Source organism: Coenobita brevimanus, chromosome 8 (genome assembly GCF_032717465.1).
Source record: "Coenobita brevimanus isolate Jiangsu-jjx chromosome 8, ASM3271746v2, whole genome shotgun sequence".
NCBI lineage: Eukaryota > Metazoa > Arthropoda > Malacostraca > Decapoda > Coenobitidae > Coenobita > Coenobita brevimanus.
Genome location: NC_136961.1, coordinates 47,014,652 through 47,040,209, shown reverse-complemented (window position 1 = coordinate 47,040,209; position 25,558 = coordinate 47,014,652). Strand labels below are relative to the sequence as shown.

General features: G+C 40.3%; 1 protein-coding gene across 10 annotated transcripts in view; it reads left to right on the top strand.

Moving 5' to 3' along the window:
* The first annotated feature begins 214 nt into the window (after positions 1-214).
* Psi (P-element somatic inhibitor) overlaps positions 215-25,558 on the top strand; it is a 56,267-nt gene continuing 30,923 nt past the window's right edge. For 9 of the 10 annotated variants that reach the window (XM_080277111.1, XM_080277091.1, XM_080277127.1 and 6 more), the window contains exons 1-7: positions 219-309; positions 4,649-4,724; positions 16,191-16,460; positions 22,367-22,484; positions 23,065-23,255; positions 23,882-24,003; positions 24,157-24,360. In XM_080277111.1, the coding sequence (XP_080133237.1) occupies positions 226-309; positions 4,649-4,724; positions 16,191-16,460; positions 22,367-22,484; positions 23,065-23,255; positions 23,882-24,003; positions 24,157-24,360 (1,065 nt within the window). In that variant the 5' untranslated portion in view covers positions 219-225. Of the gene's footprint in view, positions 310-4,648; positions 4,725-16,190; positions 16,461-22,366; positions 22,485-23,064; positions 23,256-23,881; positions 24,004-24,156; positions 24,361-25,558 lie in introns of all 10 variants that reach the window. The other variant, XM_080277121.1, reaches the window with a different exon arrangement.

Here is a 25,558-nt window from a genome sequence, read left to right as displayed (position 1 = left end):
CACAATATATTAGATAATGTTGGAACTGGCTTAATATATATTTTGTTTATTATAATTTAATCGCCATTTTATTTGCACATTTATGGATTAACAATTAGAGGATAACATCCTATTAGTTAATTTTAGTATTATCATTTTACCCACGATATCTAAAAAATTAGAGTACCAATATTTTCAAATCAGTTTACATCTAGCAGCGAAGAACACAGGCAAGCGCCGTCGTCCATGATGGCAGCAGCGGCAGGACCTAATACAAGTAATTTTGCTCAAAGTTCTGCTTTTGCCGACGCAGTACAGCGTGCTAGACAGGTACTTGTTATAAATAAGCTACCTCCAACATTTATGTGAGGAATTTATAGTCGATAATGTTAAGTAAGTAGTGAGATAGTGCATGTTTGTGGAGCGAGTTCCCTCCAAGTTGAAAGACGTAACTTTGTCTACCGATGCGGAATTTCATCGATTTTTCTCTGGTATTTCGCCCAGGCAGTTAGGCAGTTGGTGGCTGTAAGTAGACTGTGGCAATAAATAAGGGGGTAATGGAGAACTGAGGTTATGAGAAGAGGGTGAAGGAGAGGGCAGGAGTGACGTCACGGGCGGTAAACACCTCAGGCCGCTGGCAAGGTAATGGCGTCGGCCGCGTGGTTCCCCTTACTATACCTCAGTGTACCTCACGTTTACCCTTTACCTCGGTATTTTGGCTGAGTAGAAGCAGTTTAGGTGGTGCCAATTTTGTAGGAGATAATGAAGTGTGCCTGGTGTAATGGCAATGATGGGGAGAGAGACGGCGGGGGTGGGGGTGGGGTCGGCAACGGAAGTATCGAGTCAGCGTTCCATTTTTTTTTTTTTTTTTTTAAGCCTGTCGGTTTGCCGGTTTATTAGCCATCTTTGTGATTCTCTCGGTGCCGGAGTTTTTGGGTTAGTGGTCTGAAAAGGTACTATATCCCTAATAGGATAGGTCTGTGATAGCTTTCTGTTAATGGAAGCTGCATGAGTAATTTAAGATATATTTAATATGTGTGTGGGAAATTATTCAGAACACGACCCCAGTGGATTTGGTTTGGTATTGACCAATTTTGTTATGAGTAATAGTACAGCACCAGGCCAGAGAAATATTGTAGGGCAAATCTAACAATCCCATTGGGGAATCCAGTTTGTTTTGCCCCAAGCACAGTTTCACCCTCAGTGGTTTCACTTTTTCATATTTATGATAAATAAATATATGGGTGTATGCTTTGATTTAATATGGTAATATTGATACACCATTTGCTGTGAGTATTCTTATTCTTATAAAAACACGAAGTCTGCGTACAGATTATTTTAATTGTTCAAAAAGTGGTAGGTGGTGGTGACCATCATCCAGTCACTTGATGTGGTGCTGCCTACTTCTTCCTTCACCTTTATCATTCATTTTCTTTGTTTGCCCTCATCCTGTTTCTTCCATCTTTCCTGTCACTTTTTTCCTACTCTTCTTTCCACTTTATATCGCTTTATCTTGAATGACAAGCCAAATGGTTTTATGTAAGCCAGGAAACCATTTAGAACACTGGTTGTTAACCATATAACCAACACACAATGTTTCCCTACATATCAACAAGTGGGTTAGCAGAGGGTTAGTGCCTCTCCTTGTAAAGCAACTAACTAATAGACACATGGCCACCCCTTACTGGAGTTTGGGACCATTAGGCCGTATTATTTTCGGCCGTTAGAACTTTTGGTTGTTTGGAGTTTAGGCCATAAGACATTTAGGCCCCAGGAGTCTCTTGACCATGAGATGCTTAGGCCGAAGGCTGAGAAACATATAAAACTGTACGTATGGTATAGTCTGTTGTCATTGCTGTTGGTGAATAAAAAAAAGTACATTTTATTTTTATTTTTCATACATAAATGATAATACAGTATTCCATTCAAGTATGAATCACTTTCTGGGAAACTAAATTATACAGGTACTCATATATTTATTTATTTTTATTATTATTATTATTACTATTATTATTATTTTTTTTGAGGCATAGATGCACTTGACAGATTGTTGATGATTGGCTGAATGCAACATTACTTCATAATCTCTCTGCTCATTAGCATTATTAATTGGCAACATGTATCTGAGGGGAAAATTTGGGTTAATAAATGTTATATGGACCTGTTGCATTCTGCCAGTCATTACAAACCTGTGAAGTGCATCTTTGTCTCAAAAAAAAAAAAAAAAAAAAAAAAAAAAAAAAAGTTCCGTATAGTGTTTGCCATAGGGAGTAACAGCCATCAAAACTTACTGTTTTTTCTCATATTGAGTAGGTAAAAAACAGTAATATTTTTATGAATTTGTGGAGCACATTGGCGGGCCAGTCAGATTAGGTTTACGGGCCTGGTCAGACCTGCGGGACATGGGCTGCCAACGCCTGGAAGTATACATTTCTTACAGGGCAATTTTAACAAATAAAATTTTGTATTCTGTTTTAACCATTTTACTTTTTAAACTTGGGATATTTCTTGCATTTATTGAAAATGTGGTTGGCTAATTTAGATGGTATAGGGCAATGGTAGATACTGTACTACAGTAAAACCTTGATATGACGGACTTCAGTAGACCGGAATTCGCTCTTATCGGACTCGAGGAGCTACCAGACTAAATTCCTATATATCGGAAAAAGTCCGATAAAGCCAGAAGTAGTCCGGACTGCCTGACCACTACGGCTATTTTCACCACAATAAGGTAAATATAAGACATGTTTATCAGTGTACAGTATAGTATTATAATAAATATTTATACCATTTGATTAATGTAGCGAAGTTATAACACAGTTTAGTACCTCAGTGGTAGTCAAAACAGTGTAAAAACCATTCGTGCAATCCGGACTAATGTCTGATATATTGGAAAAAGTCCGGATTAGCAGGGGGAAGTCTGGATGTCGCTTTTATCGGAATTTCGCATTTTTTGGAATGGTTTGGGTCCTAATTAGTCCGTTATAGTGAGGTCTTGCTGTATGTGTTGTGCAGTGATGTAATATTTTGCACAGTTGTTCCTCCATTTTTGTGGTTATGGTTTTATGTAAGTTAATAACCCACCTCCGAATATGCTAGTTATAGGTGTATTTTTGGGTGAATTTACACCTTGTTGTCTTGAAATAAACTTTAGACATGTTGATTTTTAATGTCTTATGATGTGGAGGACCTGCAAAGGGTTTTTAGGCAATCAGATTGGTAGATTTTAACAGCCATGACCATTTTGAGGGGATACCAATTATATTTTGGTTCACCTTTTGCAGGGTATGTGTATTATGCATTCCCAACGGTTACGAAGAGGTCACTGCATGCATACCACTTGCTTATTTTCACTTTGGCGCTATTTAAAAATATATATATATATATCACCAAAAAGTTGTGTATTGTTGATCAGAAGATGTTAAAACAAATCTGTGGCATCGTCAACCAAAACATTAAAGTGAGAGATTCTTGTTTGTTACCTCAGCCAAGGAGGTTGTTTTACCCCACGTTGGTTTGTGTGTTTGTCTGTTTGCCTTCCTTTCTATTAGCCGGATTACTCAAAGAGTTAGAATTTGATGAAATTTTGTGGATGGGTGGTCCATAGGTCATGGAAGAATAATTAAAATTGTTGGTGGATCTGGATCCTGGGTATCCTGCACAATATCACTAAAGTTTCTCAATGAATTTCAATGAAATTACATGGAAAGGTGATCCATGAACCAAGATAGAATTGATGTTGGGGAGGATCTGGATCCTTTCTGTTGGCATTGATAGAGGTATGTGCTCTCTAGTATAAGAAATGTTTTCTGTAGTTTTCAAACTGTAAATAAACAAGTAAGTGATTTGCAGGTCAGCAGTCTGTTTGGTAGCTTTATGGCTTGCTTTAAAGGTGCCAGGTTTGGAGTCTGTGTTCTCACCCACATGCACGGTGTTAAAGTGAAGAATATACAGTATGTGCGTTATATCTCCATGGTTGTTCAGTCTGTATATGGGTGGGATAATAAGAGATACAAGGTAGTTCAATGGAAGTTGGAACAGCCCTAATGAAAGAGGGCAGTGTTTGGAAACTCCCTGTACTGTTGTATGTTTTGCAGATGTTACTGTATTGTTCAGTGAAGATGAAGGGGAGTTGCAAGGCATGGTGGATGAGTTTGGGAGTGTGTGTATGAAGTGGAATCTAAAGGTCAATGTAGGGAAGAGTAAAGTTATGGTCTTCAAGAGGAAGTCAGTGAATGTATGGTGAGTGTGGATGAGGAGGAAATGGAAAATTTGAGTGCATTTAAATACTTGAGTAATGTGATGAGTAAGGATGGAAGTTTAAAAGGTTCAAGTTATTATTTCAGTGATGTTTACAAAGCAGGACTGAATGACAGTGATACCGTATTATTTGTAAAATTTATTTGAAGCAGTTGTTAGATCATTGGTCTTCCGTTTCTACTCGAGTTTACTAGTGGTTTGTACATTTTTGGCCTTGGTGTCTTAGTGAATTTTGTCTTAATCAGTTCTCACGTTATGAACTAGCTCTGAAATCCATTTAGTTACGTAGGAGGGGAGCATCTGGACATCACAACATTTGGTGATGAATTTCTTCATTGGTTTGTTCTTTATAATTTTGTCAGTAGAAACTGTGGTATAATGTAGTTTTCTTGTGTTTGTTTATCAACAGATTGCTGCTAAGATCCAGCCAACAGGGCAGAAGCGTCCACTGGAAGAGGCAGAAGGTAGCATGGATCGTGTGTCTGGTTGGTGCTCTTCCTCTGCTGTAGTTTTGTCTCCGGCCATTATTTCCTTTACGGCCTCCTCTTTCCAGGCAATTTTTCATTTTCACTTTTTTTTATTATTATTCCATGTACTGTGGTCCCTGGCGTTTAGTGATTTAATTAGTCTGATGAAACCATCGCTAAATGCGAAGCAGGGTTGGTGATTTTCTTCACTTTAAAAAGGTAAAAAAAAAATCTGATTTTTTATGTATTTGATAATTATTTATTTGATTTTTCTGTTTATTATATAGCTAATATTTCAAAAGCAGTATCCTGAATACAGGACTTCATGTCCTGTGTATCCACTGATGGTTCAGGCTGAAAGCTACTTCCCAGAATCCAGATACATACCTGTTCAAGTCCTGTCTGTACACTACTGGTTAAGACTAAGTTGCCAGTAGTTATCAAGACAGCATATTCCAGAGCTGATTGTATTGCCACACAGAAAAATCTTAAGCTGATATTATGATGACATGGCCTTAAGTGACCAAGCATAGCCTGCCTAGTCTTATGGCTTTGGTTTTTGATTTATGGCTCATTATTTCAGATGTACAAATAACTTCAATACTTGGTTACACAAACGTAAAAATATTTTTTGTCATACAGTGTAGCAATTTCTAATGGCATCATTCTCCAAAATCTGCTAGCATAATGCTTAAGTATCTGAATAAATGAATGCCAACACAAAGTTATACACAACTTTTATAAACTTTCAGATTTTATTTTTAACATTTAGTTACAAAATCAGATAATATATATATATATGTATATATATATATATTTTTTATACAAAAAAAAAATCAGTGATTTAATTGAATCAATTTGATATAATCACTGCCAACCCTGATGCGAAGTGTACTTGTATGGGAAAAATATTTAGTTTGTGCTTATCCTCCAAGTCATCCTTTTGACCCCCAGTTGCGTACTTTAAGTGCTGAAAATGAAACACAGTGTATTAGCAGTACATTATAGATACAGTACTGTATGGTTATACATCTACTCACCAGCGAAAAATGCCAAATGCTTGGCACTGAGAGAGAAAAAAAAGCACCCAAGGTCTCCAGACACTCACAACAGTGATAACAATGGCAGTCTGGTGGCGGATGTGCAAGACATTATGGGACTACGTCACGGGCATGATGTGATGTCACACCCCCCATCACTAAACACGTAAGACAGTCGCTAAATGCGTGAGACTGGTACCTTTTCTAACCTATCCCTAGACGTGAAAATCACTAACTTGAAACACGCTAAATGCGAGGGACCACTTTACGTTGATTTGATGTAACTGGTCGGAAATGTGTTGGAAATAAAACTAACCCCATGTAACCATACTTACAGGGATTATAAAGCATAGATGTCACACTGCTTTGCCATGCACTAAAGCAGTGGTGCCCTACATCCCGAACCTAAATGTCTCGGGCCCCCCCTCATAATATATTATATGGTATAGATGGGGTTAGTTTACTTTCTAAAAATATGTTTCTGATTACCTACACCAAATCAACCCACATAAGGGGAAAAAAGGGTGGTGAAAATTAAAAACCCACCCCCCAAAATGAGGCCATAAAGTAAATCTTGTCCGTTTCTTCTCTTACTGGGGCAGATGGTGGTATCTATTATTTAGTGTTTTGCTAGCTTACTAATTTATCAAGGTTTGTGCACTTGCAGCATTGATTGGTTGCATTGAAGCCCAAAACAGTGCTGTTAGTAGTTAGAGGGAAACTGACAGTAATGTCTTGTTAAAGTCTGTTAAGTTTCTGCACTTTTTTTTTTCATTAGTAGTTACAGGATGCACCTCAATTATGGGTTGAAGAAAACTGCTCCACTGAGGTAAGGCATACCTGACATATTGTATATTGTGTACTGTAGAAGGGGTAGTTGGAAGAAGTTCAGGGAGCTGTTGCCCCTCCTGACATTGAGAGGGCTCTCCATCTGTCCTCAGAAGTCCTTGTATGCAGCATGTGTTATGAGTTTAATGCTGTATGGTAGTGAAACCTGGGCAGTAAAGGAAGAGAATATTCTTAGGCCCAAACATAGAGGTGATAATGATCATTTGGTTGTGTAGTGCATCCTTCAGTGAGAGGCGTGGGGAGAGGGTAGGATTGCGAATGAGGAGATGAGAGGAAGGATGGGCTTAAATGTATTTATGTTGTGATGGGTAGATTGAGATGGTTAGGGCATGTGGAGAGGTTGGAAGATGACAACTGGGTGCAGAGGGTGAGAGATGTGATCATAATGAAGGTAGGGGTTAAAGAAACAGACTAAAAAATACCTGGGGTGAGGTCATAGGGTATGACCTCAGGGATAATGAACTGAATATGGAGACTGCAAGAGATTTGGCATCATGGAGTACCACCATTAGGCAACCAAGGGCAACGCATGCAAGCATGTTGGAGCCTTTATAAATAACTTATTTGAAACTGTTCTGTATAACAGCGGTATAGGAGCTAATAAAGCAAACCAATACTGTACTCTTAATATGTGAGAGAGAGAGAGAGTGATCTTGTAGACAGCAACTTGCAGCTAATAGAGTACCTTTAATGAAAGGGGCAGGAGAGAGAGATCAGCAGCAGCAGGCTGCATTCAGTTAACAGATGCCTAAGTAACTTTCATATAATAATTTATATATCTGTGCTGTTAGTGCTGTAAAACAAGATACTCTTGCTCTCGTTGTTGTAATATTGTGTATTTTTACATCTGCACATCACCTTAAAAGGTGAGTTCTGAGAGTGTCTGTCCTTTGATCAAACTAGAAGTGGGTATCTTGGAAGTATGGCAGGTCATCATATTGTGCAATGTATGCATTATTGTGTTATGTTACAGCTGTTGTCCCTGCCTGAATATAAAGCTGTAAGAGGAAGTAAGAGTTTTAGCAAAGATAAAATGGAGTGAAGTAGGTAAATAAGATGTGGTACAGTGCATTTTCCCACACTGAAGACAGTTGATATTATAAGGCTTTTGTAAACTTGAATTTTTCGGAAAACTGGAATTCCATTATCATCATTATGTATATGTACATCCATCCATCAGTGTAGCTTCCCCATGAGTAATCAGTCTATCCATGCTATTATTTGTTATCCCACAATCCTGGTTTTGATAGTTGAGATTAAATTTCATCAGTAAGTGTCCATGGGGACAGAATCACAGAACAAGAAATGATAAAATCAACACTGTAGTGAGTCCAGCTTGATCTAGTTTGGTTGACCTTAGACTGCATAGGCACTTCGTCACTATGGCAGCTACTCTGGATTTTTTTTTTTTTTTCCATTTTATATATATATATATATATATATATATATACACACACATACACACACACACACATCCATATATACTGTATAGGCTATATATTATATAAACTTTTAACATTTTGTTTGTAAACTAACTTCTTTTGAAAAATGCTATGAGATGGAGGGACGAAGTGGAGAGGTATATGAGAGAGGGGGTGTGAGCTGGGAGCAGGGCAGTGAAATTGCAGAGGACAGGGCGACTTGGAGGCGATGTGTTTGTGGCTTACTTTGATCATATTCCTCTTCCATACATGCAGTCTGTGATATAAGCAAGGGAATTAAAAATTCAGGTGGTAGGTGGGGGCATTCGCAATCCACTCAGTTTAGTGCTACTCTTGGGTATCTGCCCTTTCCTCTCCACTATTCTTCTTTCCTTCTACCCTCTTCTGTTTTTTTTTTCTTCTTTTTGTTTTTTGTTTTTTTCTTCTGCCTACGGGTGACTTTACACTCCCTCTTCTGTCTTTCTTTCCTTCATTCTTTCCTCTTCCATCTGCTTGTGGGTGACTTTACACTGAGTGACATGCCAAATGGCTTCCTGTACACCAGGAATCCATCTACTACGCTGGGTGGTAACCATATAACCAGATTTTGGCGCTTGGTGGTTTAGTAGGCAATTACAGCTCTCTAGTCGGATTGAGCCAACGAAGGTTTATATCCAAGGGGTGGTTGGGGTTTATTGCACATAATGCCCTTCAGGGATAAGTGAGGCTGGTCACTCTCATCTTAAATGTCAGGGCCAACTTGCCCAGCCCCGGGCTCCAGTGCTCCTCATGGGTCAATGTAGGGTTGGATGATGTTGATTTTAAAAATTGGAACTTAAATACAGTTGATATTGTCTGTCTATCTATCTATTGCCAGATGCCATAATCCCGTAAGGGGTGGAGATTTGACTTTGAATTATTTGTTTTATGGGGAGGGGCACCAACCCACTTGTTGACATGTAGGGAACGTGTATGGTTTGGTTATATGGTTACCACCCATTTTTGTAAATGGTTTCTTAACTTACAGGAAACCATTTGGCTTGTCACTCAGTGTAAAGCCACCTGTGAAGGAAGGAAAAGCATTAAGAAGTGACAGGAAAGATGGGAGAAATAGGAAGAGAGGAGGGCAGGCACAGAAACGGAATGATAAAGGCTAAGGAAGAAGTAGGCAGCACATCAAGTGAGTGGATGATGGTCGCCATCACCTACCACTAGTTGATATTGTGAACTGGGAAAAAATTGGCAGCTCCATTTGATAGGTAGCTCTGAAATTTCGGTCAGTTGTCTTTTGTAAATTCATTGTGGACTTAATAGGAATAAAGTCATATTTGTGAGAACTGGCTGTATTGTCTCATTTTCTTTTACATGTTTCCATTTGTATGTATTCTGCATTGTCGCCTATGTATCATTTTTTTATAGCTAAGTCTTTGAGTCTCAATGATTTCCCCCACCCTTTTTTTATAATTTATTCTTGCTACTATAATGCAGTTTTATTCTGCTTAGGGACTTCTTATATTGATAGGACATAGTAAGCCTGCATGTAGTTTGAATTCTTTCCTAAGCTGGGTTTAGTCATCAGGAGATTGCAAGAGCGAAATTAAAAAGATTTCCCTGACCTCATTGGGCTAAAGATTATACTAGACAGGAGACGAGAAATACAGAGTCCCCAGGAAATGTGTGAAAAACTATGATAGGTTATTCTTAGGCTATTTTTGACTAATAAAATGCCATATCAGCAAGAGTTCAATTCTCACCCATTAGAGCTAGAGTTACGGATGGTCTTATTAATCACGGAGCAAGACCATATTTGCCCTTAAGGTCATTAATAATCGTAGCTCTGCAGCTGCTGAGAATTTAACCCATATTTTATGTAGCATTTATGAAATAGCCCAAAAATAATTTTCTTAAGGTTATCACATATATCCCTGGGCACCCAGTACAGTATATCTGTGAAATATGCCTTTGATGGTAGAAGCATGAATTATGTCACTGGTGTTTACACAGTTTTAGGCCATAAAACTAGCTCAGATATACTGTCCTTTGACAGGTGAGACGGCTACTTTTTTGTAGTATTAACTAATGCATAGACACATTAACTGCTCGTCTCCAGACTTAGCACACTAGTTTGCATGACGTGGGTCTGTTGTAGCATGTAAAATTAAATTGCTTTATGAATGTAAACTATTTGTGAATGCAATATGAATACAAAGATTCATATTCAGAGTGGCTTTGAACTTATAGCACCTCTTCCTTAGAGAGTTATTCTGCACTTTACACCTCGGTATAATCTTGTATATTAAAATATGCCTATAATATTATAATAATGTGCACAGTATACAGTAGTGTTTAGGTGATATGAAAAAATACATCGCTTAGGAAGAGTTGGTATGAAGTCTCTTATGCTGCCTAGAATATAACCTAAAATCTTCACAGTGATGCTTACATAATTTGAACCCACATAAATATGTAACCAGATTTGCAGAGGGAGAGCATAACAGTTTGGCATCGTACTACTAACTAACAAATACTTGAATATGTTTTAGCAAGCTGTAGTTTGTCTGCTCATTAGTGTTGAATATGTGCAAAGATTCCATAATTAGTAACAAGGTATGTTTATTGTATTCAGCAACAGACCTCCACACAACTAGAGAGCAATACAAGTACACTAGGGCAACCTTGCCACACATTCATCTTTTTCCTGTATCAGTATTAGCTTGTCCTCATAGTTGTTTATGTTTTCATTATTATTTACATATTTCCTATGAACCTTTTGCCCTTCAGGACCTATTAAATTTGGCTTGAACATACATAGTAGAGCTGGTCACCCATATTAGGTGTATACAAGCCGGGTGCAAACATTCATACAGGAGATACATACAAACTGCCCTTCACACTTGGGTAATGCTCTTTATATTTTTAGTTAAGTAGTAACATATAGAATGATATAGATGTATATACACCAATATTCGCCTTTTTGATGGCATCGACCTATAAATTATTTTCTGTCCTGGCACATGGATATGCTCACTTTATGAGGTTTGTGTGTGTGCATGTACGAGGTCTGTTCAAAAAGTATCCGACCTTAGGCACTAAACAAAATAAATAGCTAACCAGTTGAGTTAGGACACTAATCCCCCCCTCAAAGTTGGCCCATTCTGACTTGACACACGTAGCCGAGGGTCCTTTCCACTGCCTGAAACATTTTCCCAAGTCGGTTTGTCGTATCTCCTGCAAATGCATTGTCGCATTCGTCATGATCTCTTCTCTTGAATGTTGCTCAAGACATGTTGGAGTGTGCAAACAGGCACATGCACTGAAGCTGCTGCCATCTGGTGGCATATTTCTGAATCTTGCAGAGAAAAATATTTTATGGATTTAACATGTATAGGGGATGCATTTTTAAGCCATGGCCCCCCCCCAGCCAAGTCTCAAACCCACCCAACTGAGTCCAAAAACAAGTTTAAAGCCATTCTAAATGGCCTAACAGCCGTAAAAGAAGCTAACCTAAGCCTAAAACAAGTGCCTGTCTCACTTGTACCCAGTCAAGGTCACTGGAGAATGAGATATCCGACTTGTATTCAAACTCGATCTAGAAGCAGCAGCAGCATTGTATACAATCCCACCATCAGACAGTCCTGGGACAATTTAAAAATAAATCTGTTATGCATAATAATGATATACTGTATGAATGATGCAGAATCATCCAAGGTGCGAATTGTTGTGACGGAGAATCGTTGATGTTTTGATGGAGAGTGCTTTTGGGATAGCCTTCTTGACAGCCCCTCTTTTTTTGTCACTGTTCTGGTTGCTGAGCTGCTTTATTTTCTTCTCTCTTACTTTCCAACATTTATTTAGAAATTTCTTTGTATTTTCAAACCGTTTTCCCTTGAACATCCCGAAGGTAAACACATGATTTATCTGTCGATGGCTCGATCATGTTAGCCTTTTCAACGGCCACCCATTATATCGTTTACGCTACTGTTATGGTTGCTGAGGTCCTTTATTTTCTTTCTCTTATTTTCCAACATTTATTTAGAAATTCCTTTGTATATTCAAAGCATTTTCCCTTGAACAGCCCGAATGTTAACACATGGTTTATCGATGTCAAGAGTTTTCATAAGTGCATGAAATATTACACTGTTTTCATAATGATTATTTTTTAATTAAAATTATTATTACATATTCCATGATACATTAGATGACAGGTCAGTGGTCAAACACAAAATATTCTTTGCTGAGTTGCCTAGTTGTCTACACTGTTTTGTACCTCATCTGAAGGGCGAGAGTCCGTACCGCAAGTGATGTTGTTCACTCCACCTATTCCTAAAACACATTAATCTAAGTCTAAAAACAGTTTATAAATCAACCTAAACACAAAATTTAAGTTTAAAGTATCATCAAAATTGGTTTAAAAAAATAAAATATTAAAACTGGGAGTAGGCTTACAGTAGGTGGGGTAGGGTGGTATTTATACCCCCTTCACTATTTCGGGGTATTTCATCTAGGGGTATCGTAAATAGGAGTTTGCATGTACTGTATAAGCACTTGAATTGTAAAACCCTTAACACTATATATCATCGAAAAACAGCTAAAAGATGTTCCTAATATTGAAAAACTCTGTTTACTGTGATGTACACTGTAATTATTTGTTCAGAAGCACATTTCATATTGATTGTGGTGATGGTGGTGGTGGTGATGTAAAGACATTACTGGAGAATACTGTACAATAATGCCCAAAATAATCAAAAAACAGATAAAGCATCAGTAATGTGAAGCATGCTTTACTGTACTGTGCACACCATACTGTATTTTCCTTAACTGACATTCTAGCAGATGACTCCACCACACAGAGCTAAACAAAACTTTCTTTTCTTAGTAGGAAGGAAAAACTTCATTTGGGAAGAAACAGTTGTCTAAATTATATTTTGTGTTAACTGTTCCTTTGTAGCATGATTATTTAGCTTAGTAAACACATTTTCATCAACTCTTCTTGTTTAGTAACTGTTTAATCAGTTTTCCAATACACTTTCACTGGTGCCTTAGCAGAATCCAACAGTCACTTGTATAGTACAATACACTTCAAAATAGTGAAAGTTGTACTTGACAGAGGGGAGAGGAGGGGCGGCAATACTTTGTGTCAGAGAGCCACAGCAGCACTAGTCTGGTAGGTCAGCCAGGTATTGGAGGGAAACCCATCGCAACATTGCCATTTAATAATGATAATGTTTTCAGGGAGACTTAGAGTGCAATGTTGGCTCGTCTATATATTGGCACCATAGTGTCGGAGGAAAACAGCGTAGAGTGAGAGAACATCCACCTTTCTGCAGCCGGCCAATGAAAACTCTGCATTAGAATTCTTCCTTCCCTGCCGTAGCCAATCAAAACTCTTCTACTTCCTACCACTGCATCTCCCCTCAACACCCTGTGAGCAGCTAGGCCCACCAACCATCAACTCTTCCTTCCTCTCTCCCTCCCTTAACACTACACCATGTTCATAATTACAGTACAGTATAACCCCATTGTTTTTGTGTACGGTAATCCCATTAAGACTCAGACACCCAAAGTCCCGGACATTTTGGGCTTGGGTCCTTGGTCACACACACACACACACACACAAAAGCTGATTTGTGTTCATCCCTACTTTAAATTTGCTGCGCGGTGACGAACAGCTGTGTTTTCATAGAGCTAACTGGAAAGCAGCTGCTGAAAGAGAGACTGGGGAATCATACGTGAGCCCTACTACCAACCAGTTCGTTGCAGCGTGTAAAGTAGAGGACCCTTATACTGGAGCATAAAACTGTTTTCAGAAGTTTGGTAATAACATAGTTACTGCAACCTTTGACTCCTGCTGTTGCACGAAGGATCTTAATGCTCAGACTAGGTACATTCATACTCAAGTGACGGAGCAGGAGAATAAGCAGCATCATGTGAAAGGCAGGTGTAGCCAAGTGAATCATATGTTGAAGTACACTGTGATTGTGAACAGTAGTGTCATGCAGATGGGTTGTCTGGCTTTTCTGAACATTCACAATATATCCTAAAAGCATGTTAGAAATGCCTTATCCAAGGGAAATGCTATAGTTACAGTTGATGATGATGATAGGGAGAAGTGTGCTGTCGAATAAGTCCCCATTTATGCTAATTAGGGTAATTATTTACATCCCTACTAATTACTGGATTTTGTGTGTGTGTGTGTGTGTGTTTACTAAATAGAGAGAGGGTTGGGCTTTCAAATGAGTACAGATTTATTATGGTTTTCATGATGTCAGCGTTCTTGCTTTAAGTGCATTTTTCTTTAATTTAAGGTTTTGGTGCGATTATCCCTATCCATGTAACTCAACAGTTTAGTGAAGGTAGTTTAATTGAAGGATTTTGTGTAATTTTCATCTCATTTTTTTTTTACATGACAAGATGAAAGAGCATATTTTACATTATGGGTATGCTATTTTTTTTTAGATCATCCATTAGTTTTTTTTTTTTTTTTATGTAATTGAGGGTGACTGCATTCAAGAAATACATGTATAGTAGAGGGTGTTAGATGAGAGGGTGAGTGGTTGGAAAAAAAGTTCAGTATGCCTTCTTATAGTCTGTTTTAAGTCGCTGGTTGCAATTTGTGCGTGGGCACACACACACACACACACACACACACACACACACACACACACACACACACACACACACACACTCCGCTCACTGGTGCAGTGGTAACGCTCTCGCTTGCCAACTGGTGGACGGGAGTTCGCGCCTCGCTCAGGTTGCGAAAAGTTTCACTGACGAAGTGGTTGGTTACTGTCCCTTTGAGCAAGGGGATGTGTGTGTGTGTGTGTGTGTGTGTGAAGGTCACAGCCTTGCCCTTAGATCGGACTATATGAGCTCTCAGCTCCCTTCCGTGAGGGTAAAAGCTGACGATCACGACCATCAGCTGATCCTGACCGACCCAGTGAATTACACACACACACACACACACACACACACACACACACACACACACCATGAAAAGCAAAACTATTTCCCATCTCACAATATGCAGTATGTTGCAGTTGCTTACTTGGTATTAAGTTGCATAAGTCACAGTTCTTTTGTTGAAAGAAAAATTTTGTATGAGAAGCCCATGCGCTACCTGTGAAGTTGATTTGACACTTTCCCCTAGTTTGTATCAGCAGTTGTATGTAAAACTTTAAAATTTTAAAATCTCTTAAATATTTAAGGATTGCCTCTGTTGTAAAATTTCTCTCATACTTACCCTATCCATCCACATTTTGTTAACACTTGTGCTGAAAAGAATCATTTCTACAGCCTGTAACTTGTAGAGTCATAAATAACTTTTTGCTTATGTCCACATTGTAGTCCATTAGTGGATCAGTAAAAGCAATTCAGTGTGTATACTATGCATAATATTGCCTGTAAAGTTCTACCTGTCCCTGTATAGCCAAGTGTCTTAATCCTGTAGGGGGTGGCCTTAAACAAATGGTCGTCACCCTGTCCTCTACCATCAGGCTCTTCTTCCTCAATCTCACATCACATTCATTTATATACCTTCACACTTACATCCTTAGTGGTTGGTGGGGGCACTCACCATCCACTCACGTTGTAGTGTTACTCTCGGATGCCTGCCCTTTCCTCTCTTCCCTCTTTCCATCCTTCCACTTTTTTCTTTCCTTCATTCATTCCTCATTAGTCTGTCTACTGATGATTCTACATTAAGTGACAAGCCAAATGGTTTCCTGTAAGTTGTTTACTACGCTGGGTGGTAACCGTATATCCAAATTATGGCACCTGGTGGTTTAGTGGGCATTTAAGGTGCTCCAATCAGATTGAGCTGGTGTAGGTTTATATCCAAGGGATGGTTGGAGTTTATTGCTCATGCAGTGCCACTCAGAGATGAGTGAGGCTGGTCATTCTCATCTTAAATGTCAAGACCAGCTTGGCTAGCCCCGGGCTGTTACGTCACTCATTGGGCAACACTGGATTAGATGGTGAATGAATGAATGAGAATACTTCATTCTAGACCCTCCCTACCCATCTCTCCTCATCCATCTCATTTACAGTATCGGTCTCAGTTGGTCTTTCATTCTCCTTTTCCTCATAGTCACCCCACATTTGGTTAGCACAGTATTTGAGTAGAGTTAATATTTGACTTGATTTAGGTTAATTTGCTAACGTTTTGTTTGCAGGGCCCGATGCTAAGCGGCCCCCAGGAGGAGGTGGCGGTGGTGGTGGCAACAACCCCAGCGGAGGTCCTGGTGGGCCTGCTGGTGGGGGTGGCGGTGGTGGCGGCGGAGGTGGTGGGGGTGGTGATGGACCACCCTTCATGGCTGGACCTTTGATGGGAGGGGGACCTGGGGGGCCCCCGGGTGGTGGACCCCCTGGTGGAGGACCCCATCGTGGTCTTGGTTCTGTGGAGTCTGATGAGATTCAAGTTCCAGACAAGATGGTTGGCTTGAGTAAGTAATATTTACCTTAAGCAGTTTTGTACTCTATTCTAGATGACTTGTAGTGCCTATTCCTTATTTATTAATTTTGCATGTACAGTGAGCCCTTATGTTTAGTGCGATTTGGGTTCATGGATTTACCTTTCGCAGGAAAGCCCAAAATTTCCAAGAACTTATTTCACACGATCAAGAATTTACCTTTAGCGTCAATATATGGGGTTCCGGTGGGCAAGGCGATCGTCAGCAGTTGTCCACCATGTTGTTTGCACAGTTCCCGCCAGCTGTGAGACTGTGTGTATGGTGCTCTGATAGTGATCACAGCTGTGGTCACTTTTTTTTTTACCATTCCCTTTGTTCATCTTGTTCTCATGTGGTCTACCTGTACTGCATTATGGTATCCTTGTCATTTATTGGAGGACTAGGTAATAGTGGTGACGGTGTAATACTGGGAAGTTCAAAGAATGGAGGCAAGAAGAGAAAAGAACGTTGTGAGTATCAAGTTGGTGTGAAGAGGAAAAAGTATTCAGTAGAAGATAAGACAAAGATTTTGCTGACCGGTTATCTGTTTATTTAATGTTTCTTAATATTATTGTCATGTTCATATCGTTGTCGGTTATTCTGGCATCCTATTTTATGAGAATTGTATCTCAAAAGTGAGAAAAACAGTGATTTTGAGAGGGGCTTTAGAATCAATTAGATTTTTTACCAGTGAATTAATACTTTTCAGTTTGTGAATTTCTGGTTTCGTGCCAACCTCGTGGTACCAATTAGACACGAAACTTAAGGGCTCACCGTACCTTAATCCCTAGACACGGCTATTCATACTGTGGTCGCCCTCTCAGTACGGGCAGTTTTCCCCAAATTGCTTGTTTTCAGATCTTAATATCTCAGAAACACTAGCAGTTACAGAAACAAATTAAAGGCCATATTACAGTACTGCAGTGACCAACTCTTTCTGCAAATAAAACCATCTCTGGGTCTGCAGGTTGGCCCTTCGGTGAGTAAGGTATTGAAGATGTGTAACTTTTGGCGCTTGAGGCAGCCTATCTCCACTCCTAAGCGAGCGGCCTAACTTTTGTAGCTTGAGGCATCCTGTCTGTGTTCCTAAGCGCACAGCCCGGACTTGAGCTCGCTGCACCACAGAAAGGCCAGCATTAATAGCACTGGCCCAGCTGTGTGATGTACTTTTAATGCTGGCCTTCCTCCCACCTCATGAATTTGTCATTTTGTTACACATATTCTTTGCTTTCCATACTCAAAGCTATGAATCATTGCCCTGTACATGTGGCTTGACGTTTGTTTCTAGCTGTAACAGAGTGACGCTTTGTCCCATAGGTGTGTGGGAGAACTCACACAGATGCAGTGAAAAAGGTAAAAAAAATATACATATATGTAGGATACTCATTTCCCTATGAGTGTCCAAGAACTTTGCACTTTGTATTCACTTTGAGAGCAACATTTCTTTTCGATAAATAGTATAACTTAGGCTACACCAGGAGGTAGACACTTGTATTAAATGTTGTGTAGTGTGGCACTTTTTGGGGGGAATGGTAAAAATACTTACCTTAATACTTATGGTCTGTATCACATATTCTACTTGCACATGATATAACATTTACAGTTCATTTTACGTATTTTGCATAATAAATTAAAGGTCATAAAAAATGCTTCAGTGCCACCCAAAAAGGTACTCGTCTTCAGGTGTGAATCGGATTTTTCTGTCGTTATTGCTATGCTGACTCAGGATATTTACAACAACAACAACTTTCCACTTACAGTATCACTTAGAAACTATATACTTACAAATAACACATTGTGCACTTCATTCTCTGCTGTTTACAATCTCCCACACACCTGTGCTTAGACTTCATGCTCTATGTGATACTCAAAGAAGCACTGGAGACAGAGTGGCACTTTGTACAAAAGACATTCATAGTGCATTTCTTTGCATGCTTTTGTGCAACATTCTATTGTGGAGCAAACGTGGCATTGCCTGTAGATCACATGTCCAGCAGGTGTGCAAGTCGGTGACATGACAGGTATTGTGCACTGCCCAAGCAATCTGCCAGCGGCGTCTGATACATTGTCCTTCTTGGACTTGCAATCTGAACAATCACATACTTTTGCATGGAGCTCGCGTTAAAGTTCTCTCTCGAACTCACGAAGAGAGACACCCGTATCAACTACCTTCCTGAAAAGTATGTAAACTGTTCAAGATAGAGATATCAAGATGTAAGAACATGTTCTCGTACTGCTGGCTTGATTTATGGAGGCAGTCCATCTCACCAACCTGCATGTCGGACTTATCAACAAGCCTCATGTTGATGTAGTCTTTGATGGCATCTGGCTTGAGCACGGGTTGCCCAGTCCTGAAGTCTTGTCTTGCCTGTGTTCTGCATTACCCCCTGGTGAACTGTGGTCAACTTGTTCACCTTTCACTTATCTCGCCAGTGAATGGCCAACATATTACCACATTGTTGGGTTAGCAGTGCAACGTTCTCAGTCTTCACCGGGAATGCTGGAAAACTTTTCCTAGTGGCATGGACAGTTCCACGGATTCCAGTACCATATTCATGTAAATACAGTAAGACCTCACTATAATGGACTAATTGGGGCCCAAGCCAGTCCGAAAAATGCGAAATTCCGATAAAGGCGACATCCAGACTTTTTCCAACATATCAGACATAAGTCCGGATTGCATGAACGGTTTTTAAAAAATGTAATAATACATAATATTACTGTACTGAACATTGATAATCATGTCTTTTATTTACCTTATTGTGGTGAACATAACTGAAGTGGTGAGGCAGTCCAGACTGCTTCTGGCTTTATCAGACTTTTTCCAGTATATAAGAATTTAGCCTGGTTGGCTCCTCGATTCTGATAAAAGCAAATTCCGGTATATTGCAGTCTGTTATATAGAGGTTTTATTGTTCTGTATAAATGCAAGACATCCCCAGAACGGAACTAGCAACTCATCAATAACCACTTTCTGAAATGGCCAGAAAAGCCTAATGAATTACTCCTCCAGCATGGTCAGGATGGGTCTAATCTTCCACAACCTGTCATTGGGTGCAGGGTATGATTGAAGTGCAGGAACTTCATATGGCTAGGTACCTGTCACGGGCCATATATTTCTCAAAGACAGATGTGTGGACTATTTCATCCACTGCCCAATAATCATGAATCGCATGCTTTTTTGCATGTGCCATTGCTGTAGTCAGAGCAAGCCAGACACATTTCCCCTACCTCCACTGGCCACCTCTCTTTCATTTTAGCACTCTCACTCACAGACATCACCAGCCAGCATACAGAGATAGCCTGGTGGAAGTTTATCTCATCCATCATCCACTAGGTACAGTACTGCATTATGGATGTGGTAAAAATTCCTTGAAAAATAACAGGATGGAAGATGTTCCTGTTTGCAGGTGCTCCTCTATACACCTGCCTTTGTTGCATCACAGACAGTTAAGGCTGGCTGAAAATCTTCCCTCTCCTCCCACACGAAAGTCCTCAGCCAGCTGACACCAGGCAGTGTGACACTAGGCCATTTTGCAGCACCAGCACCACGTGCATGCCCATGCTCACGGGGCACGGGAATGGCCATTGCCACGGCCACGAGCAAGGGGGGGAGGGCAAGGGTTATGACTTACCAGACTCGGGGACTTCCTGGGGTGACACTGGCTAGTCAGGCTGAACACGTGGGGCCAAGGATGATGTTAGCCCCACATGTGAGGGGTGAGGCTGTGGGGATATGGCCCTTGAAGTGCTTGGCTGTGGTGATGAGGGTTGGGGCAGGGGGGGGAGTGCAACGCACCTCATGGTATAACTTTTTAGGTTTATGCCATTTTGATAACAGAGCTTGTGTCGGCAGTATGATATAAGAGGTTAAGGTGGATTTTACTGAGTAGCTTAGGAAGAGGTTATAGTCATTTAGGTTATGCTTCATAGTGTAATGATATAGTCATTTAATTCAAACCATCATCAGATGAATCAGCATAAAGAATGACTTCTGTTTTAAAAGATCTACCTGTACTCTAACATGAATAATAGCATCTTGTGGTACCAAGAATTGGGGAAAAAAAAAAAAGTGGATTAAAGAGGTTGTGGTGGTATTTGTATTAATTAAATTTGAACTAGTTGTTTTATGGCAGTTTGATATGCTTGTTAGTTGTATACTAGTTAGACAACCCATGAACGTATGGAGCTTTTTATGCACTTAGTGAGATATTAAGGTTATTGGGTGCTGCAGTTTTGAGCACATTCCCCTTTGCAAGTGATTAGTGCTCCTGCCTGCATAGTCTCAGTTCACCCTTGGGCTAGCTGTAGCACCCATTAGCTCACCGATATAGTAGTAGTTGGCTGGTTACCAGCATCCCTGGCAGAGATGTGGGGCCAAGGCCTGATAGCTGGCCTTGCTCAACACACTGAGGAAGGGAGCTCCACTACATTTACCAAGTACTTTTAGTTAAAGTCTGATCTGAGACTGCTGCTCATACATTTCACATAGCTCATCCATTTGGGTGCCATTGTTTCATTCATTTCGTTTCGTTTTTAAAGGCTCCAACATGCTTGCATGTGTCGACCTTGGTCGTTTTTAAAGGCTCCAACATGCTTGCATGTGTTGACCTTGGTCACCTAACGGTGGCTCTCCATGCTGCGCGATCTATTGCAGCCTCCCTGTTCAGGCCCATAACCCTAAGGTCACAATGACCTCATCCCATGTCTTTCTCAGTCTGCCCCTCATAACCCCACCCCCAATATTAACACGTCTCACCTTCCTCACCCAGTTATCATCCCCCATCCTCTCCACATGCCCAAACCATCTCAATCTACCTCTCTTCATCATAACAACAATACACTCCAGTCCCATCCTACCTCTCAACTCTTCCATCGTGAACCCAGCCCCCCCAGACCTTCCACGCAGGGACGCACTACACATCCACCTAATCATTGTCATTTCTGTACGTCTGAGATGGCAAATATCCTCCTCCTTTACTGCCCAGGTTTCACTTCCATACAGCATTACACTCCTAACACATGCTGCATATAAAAGACCCCTTAGCACGTAGGGAGAGTCCTCTCAATATCAGGAGAGACAAGAGCTCCCTGAACTTCTTCCAACCACTTCTCACCCTAGCCACAGAGCTAGCTCCAACTCCACCTTCAGCACACAGTATGTCTCCCAAATAACAAAACTCTTCCACACACACTCAAGAGATTCACCAGCAAGTTCAATCCTTTCACGCCTTACAATCTCCACCTGCTCTCCCCGACATGCCGTACACATAAAATCAGCATTATCTTGCAGTCTACCTCTGATCCCAGTACATCTCTTGTGCACCCATTTATCACAAACACCGCACAAGATGAAATTACTTCCCACGCCCTTGTGGCAAACTGCACATGGCCACTGTCCCTCGTCTTTGACAGTACCACCACCAACCCTAGATATCATCACTTTTGTTTAATCTGCATTTACCCTTAAGCCCTTGTGTCCCATACCATCTCTCCACTTCCACTTCCTGAACCTATGCCTCCTCCATTTTCTCAGCACCTCACTCTATGGAAAGATCCTGTTTCAGTCATGGCAAGACACTGTCTGCCATGAGAAGATGGCTGCTTGCTTGTGGTCAGTGGGTTTGCTTGGCCAGACAGTCCAGAGTAGAGCAACAGCATCTGGTTTTTAGGTTTGCTATTTACATGCTGTCTACCCATCTGGGTGTTTTGTTGTAGGTAACAGGTGATTTTAGGTTGAAAGAATAGTACCATTTCCAGAAATATTTATACTTGGAAGTGATGTGTGTTTGATAGCACTGACCCATTTCATTGAGTATAATCTTGATAGTACTGTCATGTATTTCTTTCATCTGTTGGTGGGAAATTGAGGTTTATTTAGTAATCATTATTTTCTGCAGTAATTGGACGTGGTGGTGAGCAGATCACACGTCTTCAAAGAGAATCTGGAGCAAAGATACAGATGGCTCAGGACAGTGGGGGTATGCCTGATAGAGTATGCACCATTTCTGGACCAAGGTAAAAACAGTGATTAAAATAAATAACAAATCAAGAATTATGTATAATCTGTATGGTCTCAGCCACGTCTCTTTTATGAAGTTTGAGTTACTTTACCTGTATTATTATCAAGGACTTATTAACTTACATAGCAATTTTACTTATTATAATCATTTTCACATGTTATTATGTTTACCCTATTATCATAGATGTTTACCCTACTTTTTGTTCATTTTCTAACCCCATTTTATTATTTTTACTGTTTTATCATTTTTGCCATGTTACATAATTTTTTCCTCTTCATCATGTTTAGCCTGTTTTATCAGTATTTTTATAATATTGTTTACCCCAATTTTTTTTTTTTTTTTTTTTTTTTTTTTTTACATTAATCCCATTTTTTATTGTTGAGGAATAGTGTAAGTGAGGAATTACAAACATGTGATCATTGTACAAGGAACCATAAACCATGTGAAAGTTGTAATCTTTCAGGTTCTCTCGCATAGTGAAATAGTGTTAATTCAGGAGTTACATTAATTGATTTTTGTACAGGGATGCAGTTAATAGTGTTAATTAAGAAATTACAAATGCGATCTTTGTACAGGGATGCCATAAACCGTGCGAAGGAAATGATCTTTGAGATAGTGTCTCGTGGGGATGGTCCACCTGACCGCCGTGGCCGTGGAATGCCGGGTGGTGGGGGTGGACCCATGGGACCTCCTGGCATGGATATGGGTGGAAATGCTGCCACTGTAGAAATCAGCATCCCAGGACCCAAAGTTGGACTCATTATAGGTGAGTGTGAGACTGGTGTGGCACAAAAATGAAGCGATAGAGCAGTGGAGATGGGGTTATCGGGAAATGTGCATGTGGTGTGAAGATTGGATGGGATAAAAATTGTGATTCATGAAAGATGTGGTGTATGGAAGTTCGTAAACAACCGAGTGAGAGAGAATATGCTAAGATTGTTAGGCATTGTGGAGAGAGCAGATGTTGATAGAGTGGTTAAAAGAATAAATGAGGGTGAATTTGAAGGAGGGAGGTGTAGTAGACCAGGAAGTTTGGTAAATATTTTGGTTGAGTGTGAGAAGCAACAAGGTATGGAGTGTTGGGGCTAGGGAACTAACAGGGGACTGAACTGGTTAAAAGAATTTTGTACATATGATTACATGACAAGTGTGTGACTACTGGTAATGTGACATTTATGTATGGATGGAGGAGTCAGGATTTAAAAGGCTGGATTGTGAGTGAATGAATGTGTGGCCCATTTTACCTGACATGCTGTCGATTACTTATCCCCTGTCATGTTCTCATTCTTTACTTTGTGGAATGCCCGACCCCATCCGTAACACCCATGGGAAAAAGAATTTGGGAAGATGATGAAGCTGAGGATCTAATTGTTACTTAAAATTTTATTTCAGGGAAAGGTGGTGAAACCATCAAGCAGTTGCAAGAAAAATCTGGTGCCAAAATGGTTATAATTCAGGATGGACCTCAGCAGGAAAATGAAAAGCCTCTTCGTATCACTGGGGAACCACACAAGGTACAGTACTTCGCTGTGTATTTCGGTATGTTATACTGTCAAAAGATTGACCTAAGTCCCCTTCTGTTAGTATAACTTGATTTTTTTTTTAATATGACAATGGGACATTGGATGATGATGAATTCTAACTGTATTATATTTTCCTTGTAACAGGTTGAAATGGCGAAACAGCTTGTATACGACCTTATAGCAGAGAAGGAGACTCAGGCTGCACAGTTTGGCAACCGAGGTAGGGGACGTGGTGGCAACTTTGGTGAACGGCGGGGCGACAGAGACCGAGGTGACAGAGGTGGAGACCGGGGAGACCGCAGAGACAGAGACAGAGAAAGAGACGAGTTTGGAGGTGGAGATGAGAGAGTAAGTTACCCAGTACAATTTTGTGCCTTTGTGTTTTATTTACTTATACCATTTACCACTGATGATGGGTTTTGCACAATATATTTGTACAGTATAGCTTATTTAGACAGACTTGGCCAGTAAAGTTTTAAATGACATTGAGATGGAGTGGAGAAGTATATGAGAGAGGGGGGTGTGAGCTTGGAGCAGGGCATTGAAATGGTGTTGGACAGGGCAACATGGAGGCGATTTGTTTGTGGCCACCCATTTGGGATTGAGGTATCTGGCAATAGATAAATAGAGATGGAGGTACAAGTTTGGAGGTGGATATGAGAGTTAATTTACCCTGTACTGTTTCATGTGTAATAATTGTCATTATTATCGTCATCATCATCATCATCAAATCTCGTGTTGCCACGTGAGGAGTGTAGGAGCCTGGGACTAGGCAAGCCAGTCTTGACTTTTAAGATGCGAGTGACCAGTCTCACTCATCCCTGAGTGGCTTTACTTGAGCAGTAAACCCCTACCACCCCTTGGATATTAACCTGCCCAGGCTCAGTCCGAGTGGAGCGCCATAATTACTCACTAAACCATCAGATGCCATAATTTGGTTATGTGGTTACCACTCTGCATAGTAAAGTTTCCTGGTGTACAGGAAACCAGTTGGCTTGTCACTCAGTATAGAGTCATGTTTAGACAGAAGGAAGGAAGGAAGGAACACAGGAAAGGGCAGTCACCCAACAGCAGCCCTACATCGATTGAGTGGATGGTGAGCACCCCCACCTATCACTGGAGACTCTGAGGTGAAGAATTCACGCCCCACCTGGGTAGTTTCCTTGCTGGGAGAGGTAACACTCTCTTGTCACCCTAGCAGGGCTATATGATCTATCAAAGTCTAGCTTGGGGAATTATTCCCTTCCCTTCACTGCCTACCACCGGTGATTATTATTATTGAACTCTCTCCAAATCAGAATAAAATTGTATTGAGCTTGAAAGAATAAAACAAACAGTAAATTACCAGACTAATGGGATTCATGTCAGTGACTGATTAAGTTGACTGAATGACATCTTGTTAATTGGGCAACAACAGGTCTTGGAAAGTAACTTTGCAAAAAGTACCCCATCATTAAGTCAGCACTTAATAATGATAATAATAATAATACAGTAAAAGTCCTTTCATTTGGTATCTTTGGGACCAAGCAGGTGCCAAAAGAGCAGA